Here is a 16,168-nt window from a genome sequence, read left to right on the forward strand (position 1 = left end):
GACGCAAGTCAACCTAAAATGAGTCAGGACTTATTTCAGTGTGGGATGTGTGTGTTTCCTTCTGTTGATAACCAAACACAGAATTTTAGTGGTCGAATGCACTAATAAACAGTTACAATGAAGACAGAAACATTTGTGAATGTGGGGAAAAACAAACCTCTTTTTTTTCTTTTAAATTGTATGAATGTATTCCTGGAGAGCACGGTGTCTTAGTGGTTAGCACGTTCGCCTCACACCTCCAGGATCGGGGTTCGATTCTTCGCCTTGTGTGTGTGGAGTTTGCATGTTCTCCCCGTGCCTCGGGGGTTTCCTCCGGGTACTCCGGTTTCCTCCCCCGGTCCAAAGACATGCATGGTAGGTTGATTGGCATTTCTGGAAAATTGTCTGTAGTGTGTGAGTGTGTGTGTGAATCTGAGAGTGTGTGTGTGTGCGCCCTGTGATGGGTTGGCACTCCGTCCAGGGTGTATCCTGCCTCGATGCCCGATGACGCCTGAGATAGGCACAGGCTCCCTGTGACCCAAGGTAGTTCGGATAAGCGGTAGAAAATGTGTGAGTGAGTGAATGTATTCCCCCTGATAGACGAGGTAAAAAACACCAATACTTTCTACTACTGTCTACTTTCATATAAGCTTCATGTTAACATCCAGTGTAGATTGGGACAGGACAAAGACATTGAATGATGAACTTGGACACAACAAAGCATTGATTAATATATGTTTTACATGTTTAAGTTCACATGTGTGAGTTCAGTAGCATATTGGTGCTCCCCTGATCACTCCCTAAAACTTGTACCATACGAGAAACAGAAACCGGGCAGGAAAATTCACTACTGACCCTTCGTACACTGGACACAACCTCTTTCAGCTACTCCCTTCTAGCAGGCACTACAGAACTTTTTCTTTCCCCAGGCAATCACCCTCATTAACCCTCACTTCATAATAAGTACTATAATAAGTACTGCTTCATCTATGGGCCTTTTTGTCTCTGATCTGATAGCTATCTGATTTGTTAAAACTGTTCCATTTACTTTACGCCACATAAATGCGTCTCGGCGAATCGGATATCAATCCGATCTTTCTCCTCCCGCCCAAAATGCAAATATATTTTATACTCATTTCCTGGGTAATTGAAATGGAACACGCTTTGGTGTATGTGGTTCTACAAAAAACAGCAATTACTGTTTGCTGCATTTTCGCTGGTGGCAGCAGTGCGTTTTAAGACCAAACGAGACTCCTGGGTGAAAGATCTGAGCCAGCGCTGGTGGGAAAACATTTGTTTCTGGCGCGATGCACGACTCGCGAGTCACCTGCGAGTGATGTACTTCCGTTTGGGAGGAGTACAGTGCTGACTTATGTGGCTTGAACAACCACATTCATTTACACTTGTCCAGTTTCATCTGAAACGCGTCCCAGACCACCTTCTGAAGGGGTTTGTACCATCGGATTTATATCCGTCTCGAAAACGTTTCGGAGGGCATTTAGACCTGGTCTTTTTACCATCGGATAGCTATCTGATCACAGAAAACACATGAAGTGACCAGGTGTAAAAAAACCCTAAAAGTACTGCATTATCAGAACTGTCAGTCATCACATCATCCGTATATGTTACACTCACTATTGCTGCTGTACATTGTACAAAAGTTATAAAGTAAACTCTACCATCCCCTCTCACACTGATCGGTCATATACTCTGTATTTCTATTTAATACTCGTTCTGTATATATTGTCTATATTATTTCACATTATCTGTATCGGCTTGTATAGTCTGTTTTGTCTTGTCTGTTTTTGTCGTGTTTTGTATAGTCCAAGCTACTGTAAATGTATAGTGTTAATTATGTCTGTCCTTTTTTTAGAGTCACCAACAGCTGGAACCAAATTTCTTGTGTGTGTCTACACACTTGACCAATAAACATTATTCTGTTTGTGATTGATTCTGATTCCGATATAACAACTTCTCACACGGAATCTCATATTACTCATACAAATCGCACAGAAAAACATGGTCCTGTGTGAAATGTATGGGATTTTTCATGACTATAAGAAGTCACGGAAAGGACCTGGGTCTTAGTTAACTAAACAATTTTTCATAGCTGTACCAAAAACCTTTCACCTTTATGATGCATGACCTAAGCTGCACATGTGGCAAAGAGAATTTGCCCTGAATGTGGAGCTTCTTGTTCCATATGCATGCTGCCAGCTGGTGGGGGTCTGTAATGGAGAGCAGGCACACTGAGCTTGAACGTCCAGGAGAGCAAAGCAGCAGAACCAGAGCCCTGGTGCTCTGTGAAAGAATGGAAAAGTTTTAAATAAATAAATAAATAAATAAATAAATAAATAAATAAATAAATAAATAAATAAATAAATAAAAGAAAAAAGGTTTACTGTATCTATTACCTGCTAATAACTTAGTTGATGATTCTGCTGTTCAACCTCTTTGTTATTCTATTTTTTTCTCCTTTCCTCTTCTATCTTTTACTAAATATTTCAGCTATGAGTTTGAGTATTTTGCCATCACGCAGAAGGTCTAACCAAAGAAAGAAAAGAAATAGTTTGGATTCTCTCTATTGTGAGTTAGCATTGGAACATTGTTAAGCTGATACAAGGACATATGGAATAATTTGTCCTACATCTGGTATGTAGTGGTTGTGTTTCTGTTTTGTATGTTGACTTAAATTTGGTGGAAATAAAGTATATCAGCTGGCATGTATCTCAACTGGGACAATCCTTATGACTTACCACAGATGCTGTCTGTGTTTTTTTTTCAGGGTAAACTGGATGCCTTGTGGGTTCTGATGAAGAAAGGCTATGACAGAGTGTCTATCATGAGACCACAACCAGGAGACAAGGTAAGAACTGGAAAAAAAAATGCAAATGAAAATGGAGAAAGGTCTAAAAATAATTTACTGATAAAATTCTAAAAAAATATCTGCTGTAGTGGGGGGGGGCACAGTTGCTTAGTGGTTAGCATGTTCGCCTCACACCTCCAGGGTTGGGGGTTCGATTCCCGCCTCAGCCTTGTGTGTGTGGAGTTTGCATGTTCTCCCCGTGCCTCGGGGGTTTCCTCCGGGTACTCCGGTTTCCTCCCCCAGTCCAAAGACATGCATGGTAGGTTGATTGGCATCTCTGGAAAATTGTCCGTAGTGTGTGAGTGTGTGAGTGAATGAGAGTGCGTGTGCCCTGCGATGGGTTGGCACTCCATCCAGGGTGTATCCTGCCTCGATGCCCGATGACGCCTGAGTCACAGGCTCCCCGTGACCCGAGAAGTTCGAATAAGCGGTAAAAAATTAATAAATGAATGAATCTGCTGTAGTGGTACAAAGAAGGTCCTGATATATAACATATTCATATATCATGCCTTGCATCCAGACCAGAAGTACAATAGTACAGTACATAGGGAAAAAGTATTTGCCCGAGAACATAACCATGTGGATTATTTTTTTAGCCAGTGATTATTTTTTTGCATACATAGAGATTTCCGTATTTTTATTTAAACACTTGTAGTGATTTGACAGATTGGATCTATAACAAAGATCCATAACAAATTAAGATCTATGCAAAAAAAAAAAATCTACATCTCGTTATACTGTACTTCATTGAAACCCACAGTTTCCTACACAAAATGCAATTAATACTAGAATCTCTTTAGATTCTGTCTCAGCAAAAGGGAAAAAGTTTTTTAAGACGGTTAATCTGATCATTCTGGCTTTTACGCTATAAAACTGTCAGTCACATCTATAAGACTTGGCTTCATTAAGCTTTTGTGGGGCCGGATGAAAGCCGAGGAACTCAGCAACATCCTACGGCTAGAGAGGAAATTAATACCAGATTCTCTTGACACAGAAACACTCACATAGGATCATAGGACAGATCTAAGAGCTTATCAATGCACTGAGCTTACACGACATACATATTCTTCACGGTTACACAGCATGCTGACAAATGGTGGTTGGAAATGAAAACTGGGTCAGATGTTAATGCTGACTTGTAATTATAGGCTTTAGAAACGATGTTCATGTGGGCTGTACATTTAATGCCCTGTTAATATTCTCCCCGTGCCTCGGGGGTTTCCTCCGGGTACTCCGGTTTCCTCCCCCAGTCCAAAGACATGCATGGTAGGTTGATTGGCATCTCTGGAAAATTGTCCGTAGTGTGTGAGTGTGTGAGTGAATGAGAGTGTGTGTGTGCCCTGTGATGGGTTGGCACTCATCCAGGGTGTATCCTGCCTCGATGCCCGATGACGCCTGAGATAGGCACAGGCTCCCCGTGACCCGAGGTAGTTCGGATAAGCGGTAGAAAATGAATAAATGAATGAATGAATGCATTTCCTCTTAAAATTAAAGAGAAGATCCGAGTAAAGATAAAAGTTATTCATAAAGCATCTTAACCCTTAAAAGGGCTCTTTAAGGACAAAATGTCTTAGGAGTAGTGAGAGGTTTCTTTAGCAGAGAAGAAAATGGCCGAAAGGTGACGAGGGAAGAGAAATGGATCGCAGACAATATTTAATATTGATAGTGAGATTAATAAAACGATACAGATTAGATCATGTAGGGATTATTTTTGTGACCAATCATAATAGAGATTACATCTCTATAACATCTGAAATATACCAGGGCGATGATATAATTTGTACCTAGTTCTGCGTTAAGCCCCGCCTCCTCTCTATGATAAGTTATTGTATTTTCCTTGCCCAGAGTTGCTCTGAGATTGGCCCTGAATCACAATTAAGATTCCTAGTTAGAAATGTTTATGCTAAATTAGGAGGCCCAGGTTTGTGAGCCACTAGAAAGCAAAAGGGCGGAGCTTCTGTGGGTTTATGTATAGAGAAGAGCGTAAATAGCGCCTTCGTCCTACTGTGATGCAGCAGCTGGCTTCAGGTGTCTTGGGTCAGTTAACATTCATGGCATTGTACAGACGCAAAAACCTATGTTTTTTTTCTCATTCGTACGTCTGAGAAGTTAAGGGTTAAGAGCCTTGTTCAGGGACCCAGCAGTGGCAAATTGGTGGTCCTTAGATTTGAACTCACAATCTTTCAATCAACAACATCCTAACCATCAGGAAGCCGTCTTATCCACTGACACGTCTTAGTGTTTGCTGTAATACACATTGCATGTGCTTCCAAAGTTACATTATTAAAAATGACATGGACTAAATGCTAAATGCTATAAATATAAATATGTTTAGCCTCAAATGACCCAATAAAGAGTTTAAAGGAGGGATATGCGTAGGATTGTTCTCAGTACTTGTTTTTGCCTGGATTGTTCTTAAACATATCTCAATCCTTACTCACCAACAAGACAAAATTTATCCTCAATGGACCATCACATGCCAAGACACTCAGCCCAGTCCAACATACAGAAAGAAACTTTGGCATCCATTAAAGACATGGTTCATTTGTTGGGAATATGTATTTTTGCTCGTATAACATGTCTGGCTCTGAGCTTGAAATTAGCAGTCAGATAAAGACGCAGATCACACCGTTAAGCTTTATATTAAAGACACAGAATGTCTTCCAAAATGTGTGCATCAGTTTCCACTCTGCAATTTGGACCTGTATAGAGTTGAGGAGAAATTAGAACCCCATAACAGGCTCGGGCCATGTCATTTGGCATCAGACGAACATATCAATGGTTACATTGTGCAATCTCAAAAGAGCATGGCATTATAAAGAAAACCACAATAAGCTAACTTAGATCCAATTTGCATTTAATTATCAGTGAAGATTCTGCATAACCAAGGAAACCAATGCTAATCGCTAATACTGCGCAATGCAGTAATATGCTACTAAGTGATTACTTAAATATGGCTGGGAGCAACACAAAAATCACCAGGCACCAGTTTATACAACGAGACACTCCCTTTTTGCTGTCATTATTATTGCAAAATATGCACCCACCCTTATTATTTTCTCTCGCGAGCCAGTGCTCGGTTTCATATCCTGCTCACAGATTGAGCCCTGCAGTGAGTCATGCTTGGCTTTACTTATACTTATCCAGAGCCATTTTTTTGTTACAAAGCAATTCCACTGAGATTTCCAAATTTCATGCTCATATTTGCATTGGACTTCATGCCTGATTGCATCTTTTGGGATTTACAGTGTAGCTGTAAGGTACCGAAGCATTAAAGCCAAAAGACTTTTTTTTTAAACAGAACATGCTGAATTAATTTGAATTTGGTGGAGTCTAAATTTTCATCTCATCCAGCCAGATTTTGATCCTGGTTTCTATGCTATAATTTCTGTATTGTTTCCAGGATCATAAACTTTATTTTCACCATTATAACGTAAGCGATAACAAGAATTAGTCCCACAAATGTTCCATAACTTTAAAATTACTCTTGATGAAAAAAATGGATGAAAAAAAACAAACTTGGAAACGTAATCATGGGTGTTAGAGGATTAAAACACTCCAGGCCACACCGGTAAGGAAAACAAATCAGCTTTGAGGTGGTAACATTACCTTTGCTTAGTGTTGCGCCACATAACATCACATCACTGTAGATTATTTACCTATAACAGCATGTCTGCGAGTGTTTTATCCATTACACATACCGTATACTTGCATATGTTAAATGCCTCTTATGGCTCAGGTTGTGTTTGTGTGTTTGAGTGAGGAATGATGGTCTGTTGCTCCCTTGGAGCTTCAGAGGTTAAATTATGAAACAGGGATCGACATCGAGGCTAGAAACAGCTGTGAGCTTTTAAACACACACACACACACACACACACACACACACACACACACACACACACACACACACAAAAACAGATGTTCTGTGAGGCGTGTGTTCTGTGTTGGCATTTGGATTTTTGCCTAAACACAGAGTGCACAAAGTTGAAGCACTTCATTCAAGTACTGTCCAGGAAAACCATTACAGAAGTCCAACTTGAGAGCTTTGGTGTAGTCTAGTTGTGTTTAATCTTCTGTGAGGAGGGATTCAGCTGTGTGGTATTGGTGTTTGAAAGATTAATACACACTTTCTGCTAGTTAGCTGCAAGAAATGTATATTTCCCTGTAGAAATTGGCTCAATATGAATACCTTGTTCAGACTGTAAAACGAATGCCTAGTCAGCAGTCTAAAGGAATCAGCCTCTTTTTTTTTTCTTCTTCTTCTTGGAATCAGATCCCTAAAGATTGTCTATAAATCATCAAGCCTGACCCAGATTCTGAAGATCAGCGTGCGGTTGTGTATCTGGGTCGGTTTACACAAAACAGCTGTGCTCGTGCATGGATTTGGACGCGTACCGAGGTTATCGTCTAATTTCTGAAGAAAGCTGCCTTGTGAACTTGTCCATATGGCTGTCTCAGCCATGCATGCGTATATATATACACACAAGAGTTTTACTGTACGTCAGCTGTTCCTGAATGTGACATTTTTAGTTTATTATATCTGGGAGGAATAGTAAAAAAAAAAAAAAACTCGTCGCTGCTTCGTTGTGGTCATTTTTAAAGAGTTTTAGTGCTAATGATAATTTAAAAAAAATGTTTTTTTGCCTGTTGATATGTTGAAAAAAAAAAAAGGAAGTACGTAGATGCGTGTCCTGTTAAGAGTAAATATATAAATAAAACTGTTTGGAATGTAACTGTACTGCAGTAACAGTATTTCAGTAATGTTTCGTTTTATTTAGTATTGAAAAAAGTAAATTGTTTTATTTTGTTTTACATTGTGTGTAAATTGTTTTATGAAATAAAAGGAACGGCTCCCGTAAATTTAATAGCGGCTCTTCGGCGACGTTAATAAGCTATTTCCGTCTTAAGACAAATAAGCAGAGTATTCTACTTTTTTATTTGTATTTATTTATTTGTTGTTTTTTTAAAGAAATACATTTCAGTATTGCGTGTGAGCTGCTTTCGTGTCATTTCGCTTTTGGATTCGTGCAATATGCTTTTATTTAGTTTAGCTTTCCATTTCTGTTTGTTTGTTTCTGTTTCGTTTTGTCTCCACCCATGTCCTGGCATTGCAACCCTATGGTGTTCACCTGTTCTGTGTTAACTCTTTGATTGGTTTGTCTGTGTTATAGCCTGCTGCTTCTTTGTCTCATGCAAAATCTTACCGTGCATTCCTGCCGTTCAGAATAAGCCGTGATACCGTACCGATTGGGTTTCTAGTGTTTACGTGTGTATCGATTCCCCTCCCACACGTTTTCTCCAGCTTATGATTGTCACAGTAATTAGATTAGGCTCTGCTCTTAATCTCTACTTCACTTCGGTTTCATCGCCTGTTCGTTTCAGTCGGTTAAAAACGATAAAAGAAGGTCTCTGTGGAAGGTAAGGTTTTCATCATGATCCTCACAGGGACTGGAAGATGAAAACAGAGGAAGGTACACGTCCCTCGATATTATATAACTCGTGAAATGAACCAGAGAGGAATTTAGGATTCAGAAACAGTATGATGAAGGGAAATTGTGAGTGTGTGAGTGAGAGCCAGAGAGAAAAAAACCCTTGGCCTGAAGGTTGGAAAATGGAACAGAGCCTCAAACGAAATGCGAATATACTGTAGGAGATGTAGTGCAAAGTGCTGGACAGAATTCCTTCTCTTAATTACTACTACTCTTTGCATCATTAGCATCTAGTCAAGTTTGTGATGAGTTTGAGTTAAAGCTTTGAAACTTTTTTTTCTGCGTTCCTGCTCTCCATAAACGTCTTCATTATCTTCCAGGAAGCTGTGCTCTGTAATTTGCCTTCAGTGTTTCGGGAAATCAACAAGCCACCTCTTCCTCTCGGTGTGATTAAAACCAAGCTTAGGTCTGGCATTTGCAGCGTAATTAGTGTCAGCAGCGCAGCAGGAGGCTCTATTTCAACTTCTACTTCTACTGCACTGGCATAGCTTGAGGCTAACAACAACAACAATCTCAGTGTTTTCTACTCTTATATCACTCGTTTGGACTCGATGTCTTACTGTGAAGTGTGAATGTCAGAGGCCTCGTGAGAGTGCTGGCAATTGACATGAAGTCACTTGGATCAGAAAATTTTTGGATTAGAAATCTCAGTAATAAAAAAGGGATTTCTTTTCCAAAAACGTGTTTATTTGTTTTTGTCGAAAAATCTGGCATGAACGAGATTATTATTAACATGTGATCTTAAAAAAGACATTAACCAAAAAAAAATACAAACACATAAAGCCTCATGAAATGTGTGCTTGTGTGTTCTTTGACATTGCATCTTTTAACAAAATGATGCGTTTTTCTTACAGGGTCGCTGTATGAACATCACCCGTATCAAGTCAAGCTCGTCTCCACATTATCCAGCATATAACCGCCACACCCCGATCTACACACCACAGCAAAGCTGCACCACTCCTCCTCCTCAGAGCCAGCTTCCTCCAGTCTCCATCACGCCATCTCCACCCATCACGCCTCCTCCATCATACACCCCTACGTCAGCCTGGTCCACGTCGTCGGCGCCTGTTTTCTTTGCTTCACCTCCTTCTCCTCCAGCCTCACCTACAGGACCGCTGCCTCCTCCCCCACTAGCCCCACCTCCATGCCGCGTCCCTCCTCCTGACCGCCCTCCACCACGCCCTTCCCTCTAGGGCTATGTTTGTGAGCGTGGAAGCGAATTCAGGAAGTCGGTGGGAGACTCAATTCATTCTCCTTTACCTTCTGTGTGGCCTTTGACAATAAAAAATTAATGACTGGCCCACCAGTGGGAACAAACACAAGGGGACAGACTACGTCTTCAATTTCAGCTAGGAAACTACAGGAACCACAAAACAGACCAAAGCAATATTACAGACCACACTGAACACCACGCACAAGTCATCAAAGCAAGCTTTCACAACGGGCCACTGTTACTCAACCCCACGTGTCTAAACGACAAAATGGACATACATCTGAAGCCATCTGCAGTTTGAAAAAAAAAAAAAAAACGGAGCAGTGAATGATCCATTTAAGGATTCTATTTAATGGGAAAAGTTGCAATAACTGCATGGTTTGTTGATTCATACAGCTAATACACATTCATGAGACGTTTATATAAGATCAGTCCTACAAATAAAACATTATCCAGTCTCTAAATCTAGAGAAACTTCTGCCAGAATCCTGAGTGTGACAAATGTGACACTATTTAGTGTTATTCACTCGCATATGCAGTTTGGATATTAGAAAGGAAGGAAGGAAGGAAGGCAAGAAAGAAACATAAAATCTAGCAAAGAAAGAAAGAAAGAAACTATATCCGATCTAGCTAAGAAAGAAATGTTTCTTTAGGACTTTTAGCTTAGGATTTATTTCACGAAGGTTTTGCACATTTTTACACACAATCCTTTAGTAAACAAGTCGCTCAGGCATTCAGTAATAATATCCACATCTGTAAATGTAATATACTTTGATATTCTAGCTGTAGGTTCATTGTTGTATGACTTTTTTCCCCCTCACATTTTCTATGTTAGGTATTCGCCTGTGCAATAGTGTTTTTAGTCCCAGAACTGTTGAGTATTACGTGCTGGAGTTTATTTCTTGGCCTGTCAGTGCACACTTGATAAGATGTACAAGTGCACAGCCACCTTATCACATACTTTTATACATGTTGTGTATAAATATACATATCTGTTGCCTTTTTTTTCCCTTGGTGTATTGATGTTGGGTCATTTTATCAAATATGTGTGTCCTAAACTGTGATCTTTGCATCATGTGTAAGAGGAGTAGAATACAGTAAGCTTCTAAACTCCAGAAGAACTGATGGAAATCCTTGTTGTTGCCAGTGAGACACCTTCCAGCGGTGTGTCTGGTCTGAATGATGTTTTATATACGCTGTCACTGTGTTATGATCATTTTGGGCTGTGCTTTCATCACATTTGGGTCTTAAATTATTACAAAACTTGTTCTAGGACTAATGTGCAAGACTAATATAGTACACACACTTCGATGACTGATACCCAAGTACTCAAAGTTTTTTTTTTTTCCATATTTGGTTCTGTATCAGTGATAAATAAGAGCTTGCTTTGTTCTCTGTGTGTGTTCGGCGAGCGCTACGGTTGAATTTAAGAAGGACGGGAAAGAAAAACCTCATAACGGCGAGCAGAAATGACAGGATCGTTTTCAGAAGCAGACGTGAAGTGAGGCTTAGTGCAGGGACACAAATACTGAAAATGTATCAGCTGTTAAATTTGTCTAGGTGTGTACATACTGTTTCTGCAATAGCGCTCGTTCTTATGTGTCTCGCTTTTTCTAAATGCATTTGTTAAACTGGTCTCGTGTCTTATATCTCTTATCTCTCAGAGATAGCTCTAAAAAAAACACAGTATCTATAAGACAAGCAAGCGAAGCTTCTTTCTTTCTTTATTTCCTACTATCTTTCTTTCCTTTCTTTTACTATCAGAGACAGACACAACACATCCCCCAGTGTTTCCAGAGGTGGTCCATGTTTAAATTTAAACCTGTTTTAGGCCACGCCCACTTTGTAAATCCGTAAAACGTAAACCCCAAATCGTTTGGGTTTGCTCTTGGCTCGTAGGATGGAGGATCCACAATCTGGCTAAGAATCTAGTTAAGAAATAAGGAATGAAAAAAAGGAAGGAAGGAAGGAAGGAAGGAATATAATCTAGCTAAGAAAGAAGGAAGGAAGGAAGGAATATAATCTAGCTAAGAAAGAAGGAAGGAAGGAAGGAATATAATCTAGCTAAGAAAGAAGGAAGGAAGGAATATAATCTAGCTAAGAAAGAAGGAAGGAAGGAAGGAATATAATCTAGCTAAGAAAGAAGGAAGGAAGGAAGGAATATAATCTAGCTAAGAAAGAAGGAAGGAAGGAATATAATCTAGCTAAGAAAGAAGGAAGGAAGGAAGGAATATAATCTAGCTAAGAAGGAAGGAAGGAAGGAATATAATCTAGCTAAGAAAGAAGGAAGGAAGGAAGGAATATAATCTAGCTAAGAAAGAAGGAAGGAAGGAATACAATCTAGCTAAGAAAGAAAGAAGGAATTAATATAATCTAGCTAGGAAGGAAGGAAGGAAGGAATATAATCTAGCTAAGAAAGAAGGAAGGAAGGAAGGAATACAATCTAGCTAAGAAAGAAAGAAGGAATTAATATAATCTAGCTAAGAAGGAAGGAAGGAAGGAAGGAAGAAAAGAATATAATCTAGCTAAAAAAGAAGGAAGGAAGGAATATAATATAGCTAAGAAAAAGAAGGAAGGAAGGAATATAATCTAGCTAAGAAAGAATGAAGGAAGGAAAGAATATAATCTAGCTAAGAAGGAAAGAAGGCAGGAAGGAAGGCATATAATCTGACTGAGAAAGAAAGAAAGAAAGAAAGAAAGAAAGAAAACAGGGTTTGTGATTTGTTCTGTCAGCGTTGAGATTTTGTTTGCAGAGGCAGACGTGTGACCTGATCTCCAGCACTACAGTGGCAGCCTCCAGCCCTCAGCAACCTGGAAGGATTTAATAAACTTTTGGAGACCTTTCCTGCAGCTGGTGTCAGTCCGCTCCCTTACACAATTCAGATTACACAACATTCTTGTTGTATCAGCTCAGACTGACCAGTCTGTGACTACGCTGGTGAGCTTAAACACCGATACTTGAGTCATATTCTAGCAATGCCTCTAACCCCAGTGTGTAACACATGCTGAAGAAAAGCATCACACTGCAACACCGAGGAGGATAATAACACCATGACTGGAGCTGAGACAGGTTAGAGCTCCAATTATGCATTCGGATGTACATGCATTGTGGGCGTGGCCTAAATCTGCCTCCACATTGGGAAGAAAACAGTGGGAGTAATGATGTGTAGAGTCTCTGAAAAGAAAAGAAAAAGAAAGAAAGAAAGAAAGAAAGATGCACGCTTCTAGTCTCAGTCAGTTGCAATGTGAAACATTCTGACAGGCTGATTTGTGCAGAGATACAAAATCTGTATCTGCACCTGTTTAAAGCAAATTATCTGTTCATTCCAAACGATGTCTTCGTCCTGGTTCAAACCCCACCAGAGCGACTTAAGCTCAACACAACAAACACTCAACCCAAACAACCAGAACAGAGATTAAAACCATGGAGTCGAGTCTGAAGATCACTTCATGCTTTAGTCAGCTTCAGCTCAGCTTGAGCCAACATTTCCCCCAAACTTCCTCATAAACGTTGTCGTAACCTTTCACAGAACCTCATTAAGTATTTTTGTTGTTCTTCGGTTGTTATTCCGGTTAATTCCGACTACATAAGCCAAACTCTGCCTGTTTTCCTGTCTGAAAAGATTGGACTGGACTCTTCAGCCCATTAGGAAGCACTTTATGAGGGAGACGTGTGAGTGTTAGAGACAGGAAATGGACTCAGTGAGCACATCAAGGAGCCTCCATCGGCCTACAAAAATCAAACTGATTTACACTGGAAGTCGTAAACAAGAGTTCTAGGAGGAATTTGCATTAATCCAACAACTGCTAAAGCAAAAGAAGAAGAAAAAAAAAGAAAGACCAAAACATAATCTAACTGAGAAAGAAAGAAAGAACTAATGTGTCCATCAAAAACTAAAAGAAAATGAAGTAAGAAAAAAAGGAGTGACAAAAAGTCAAGTCAGAGTTTCTGATATTACACAGATGGTGGTGTGTGGCTTTACGCCACATGCGAGCTGCAAGGAGTTCTCTCTCTCTCTCTCTCTGTCTGTCTGTCTCTCTGTGTGTTTCTGTCTGTCTGTCTGTCTCTCTCTCTGCCTGTCTCTGTCTCTTTCTCTCTCAATACAACAGCTTCTCAACACAGGAAATACTGAAAGAGATACAGGGATGTGTGTTCAGGATAGAAGGATTTTTACGACTCACTTAGTAATGTGCTGGGAAGTCATCAAAATAAAAAGACTAGAAGAAGCTCACGGCAAAAGAAGGACGTTCCCTACAGCGACACGCTCTCGCTAGTTACTGATAGATTTCATTAGCAAGGTTCAGTGCTAACAAAAGACAGCTAAGGTAAGTGACATGAGCGAAGTGCTGGATTACTGAGAGCATTGTAATCAAAAATGTAATTATGAAATGAAAGAAAGAATGAATAAAAAGAAAGAAAAAGAAAGAAAGAAAGAAAATCATAATCTAGCTAAGAAAGAAACAAAAGAAACAAAAAAGAAAGACAGAAAGTGATAAAGAAAGAAAGAAAGAATCAAAATCTAGCTGAGAAAGAAAAACAAAAGAAACAAAAGACACAGAAAGCGATAAAGAAAGAAAGAAAAGAAAGAAAAAAAATCATAATCTAGCTAAGAAAGAAAAACGAAAGAAACAAAAAAGAAAGAAAGAAAGCAATAAAGAAAGAAAGCAAGAAAATCATAATCTAGCTAAGAAAGAAAAACAAAAGAAACAAGAGACAGAAAGCGATAAAGAAAGAAAGAAAGAAAGAAAGAATAAAAAGAAAGAAAGAAAATCAATCTAGCTAAGAGAAAAATGAAAGAAACAAAAGAAACAAAAAAGAAAGAAAGAAAAAGAAAAAGCAATAAAGAAAGAAAAAGAAAGCGATAAAGAAAGAAAAAAGAAAGAAATAAAAGGAAAGAAAGAAGGGAAGAAAGAAAGAAGGAAGGAAGGGAAGAAGGGAAGAAAGAAGGAAGGAAAGAAAGAAAGATCTTGCTAACACAGAATGAAGACTGTGTAATGTTCTAGAAAACGTCATCTTTGCACTGAGTTACTGTACAGCGGTCATGTGGTTGTCTGGGTTTTCTCTCTAAACCTCTGGAGTTCTTTGTTAGTCATCAGATTGTCACAGCAGTCATTTCTTTTGTGTAAATTCGGTCTGAAAGAAAAAGCCACAAACTTCTTGAGTCACCCAGAAATGAGTGTTGAACTCTGTGAACCCTGGATGAAGCTCTTCACAGCTGTTCTACCATCACTGTGTGGTGTGTGATGGACACTGTGAACACCAAGACGTGGCAGTGTTCACCGTGTATTCCGTCATCACTGAACATACACTGATCAGTCTTTAGGATATGCGTCTCATTTGGAGGAACCAGACACTTAAAATAAAAAAAAAAGAGTTCAAGGAGTTCATTGTGTAATTAACATTCGTTCTACTTGGAACAGATGGAGCTGCTTGAAAATCTCTCTCCAGTGGTGATGGAGAAACAGAGCCTTCAGACTCCACTTTAATGGAGCTCTTGTGTAGTGAAAAAATGATGGGATTTTCTCCACTCAGAAGGACACACATGAAAAAATTGTGATTGTGACCTTATGATGTCCCTTCAAAGTGGACAATCTAATAGGTGGCAGATTTCTTCCAAATAAAACCCAGGATGCTGGTGAGAGAGAAAATGAACAGATAAGTAACGATGGAAGGAAAAGACATGAGGGAGAGAGAGAGAGAGAGAGAGAGAGAGAGAGAGAGAGAGAGCTAAGTAATGATGGAAGGAAAAAGAAAAGAGAGAGAGAATGAACAGCTGAGTAATGAAGGAAGATAAAGAAAGAAAAGATAGGGAGAGAAAAACAGCTATAAAGAAAGGAAAAGAAATAAGAGAGGCAGAGAGAGACAGACAGAGGCTGACAGAGAGGCAGAGAGAGAGAGAGAGAGGGAGAGAGAGACATACAGACAGACAGAGATGCAGAGAGAGAGAGAAACATACAGACAGACAGAGAGGCAAAGAGAGAGAGAGACAGACAGACAGGCAAAGAGAGAGAGAGAACTCCTTGCAGCTCACATGTGGCATAGAGAGAGAGAGAGAGAGAGAGAGAGAGAGAGAGAGAGAGAGAGAGAGAGAGAGAGAGAGAGAGAGAGAGAGAGAGAAGGGGGGGAAACAAACAACTAAGTTACAAAGGAAGAAAAATGAAAAGAGACAGACGGACAGACAGAAATTTTCCAGTTATTATGATTATCTGCCCCTGAGTACCACCTGGGTAACTTCCCACCACATAGCCAGTGTCCCCAGGAGAGGCTGCAGATCCAGCGGCTGAAAGAACAACAGTGTCCCACAGCCAAAGGAGAGAGAAGGCTATTCTAATAGAGCAGACTACATCTGGAATGAGATGTTAAACAAGGTGTCATTAGTCAAGTGCTGGTGTGTTTTGTACATTACATAACCAAATATTAGCTTATTCCTAGTGATGCAATAGACCACAACAGCATGTCAGCTACTCTGACTAATGCATTCTAGGGAAAAGCTTTGAGAAGAAAAACAGTCGTCAGCAGCCTCGACAACACGAGCGAACCGAAATGTCGAACACTGTTTAGCAGTCGCTCTCCAGTTTCTGCAGAACAGGACAGTAAATCTCGGAGTGTTTGCATGGCTG

The 16,168-nt window shown here is 39.8% G+C and overlaps 1 protein-coding gene across 3 annotated transcripts in view; it reads left to right on the forward strand.

Annotated features, from left to right (window-relative positions):
• The window catches only part of LOC113645869 (anthrax toxin receptor 1-like), a 37,259-nt gene extending 26,078 nt beyond the window's left edge, over positions 1 to 11,181 (forward strand). For 2 of the 3 annotated variants that reach the window (XM_027151802.2, XM_027151801.2), the window contains 2 exons: positions 2,765 to 2,845; positions 9,189 to 11,181. In XM_027151802.2, coding sequence (XP_027007603.2) covers positions 2,765 to 2,845; positions 9,189 to 9,527 — 420 coding nt within the window. In that variant the 3' untranslated portion in view covers positions 9,528 to 11,181. Of the gene's footprint in view, positions 1 to 2,487; positions 2,632 to 2,764; positions 2,846 to 9,188 lie in introns of all 3 variants that reach the window. The other variant, XR_007137767.1, reaches the window with a different exon arrangement.
• Positions 11,182 to 16,168: the final 4,987 nt, after the last annotated feature.

This window comes from Tachysurus fulvidraco, chromosome 14 (assembly GCF_022655615.1).
Source record: "Tachysurus fulvidraco isolate hzauxx_2018 chromosome 14, HZAU_PFXX_2.0, whole genome shotgun sequence".
NCBI lineage: Eukaryota > Metazoa > Chordata > Actinopteri > Siluriformes > Bagridae > Tachysurus > Tachysurus fulvidraco.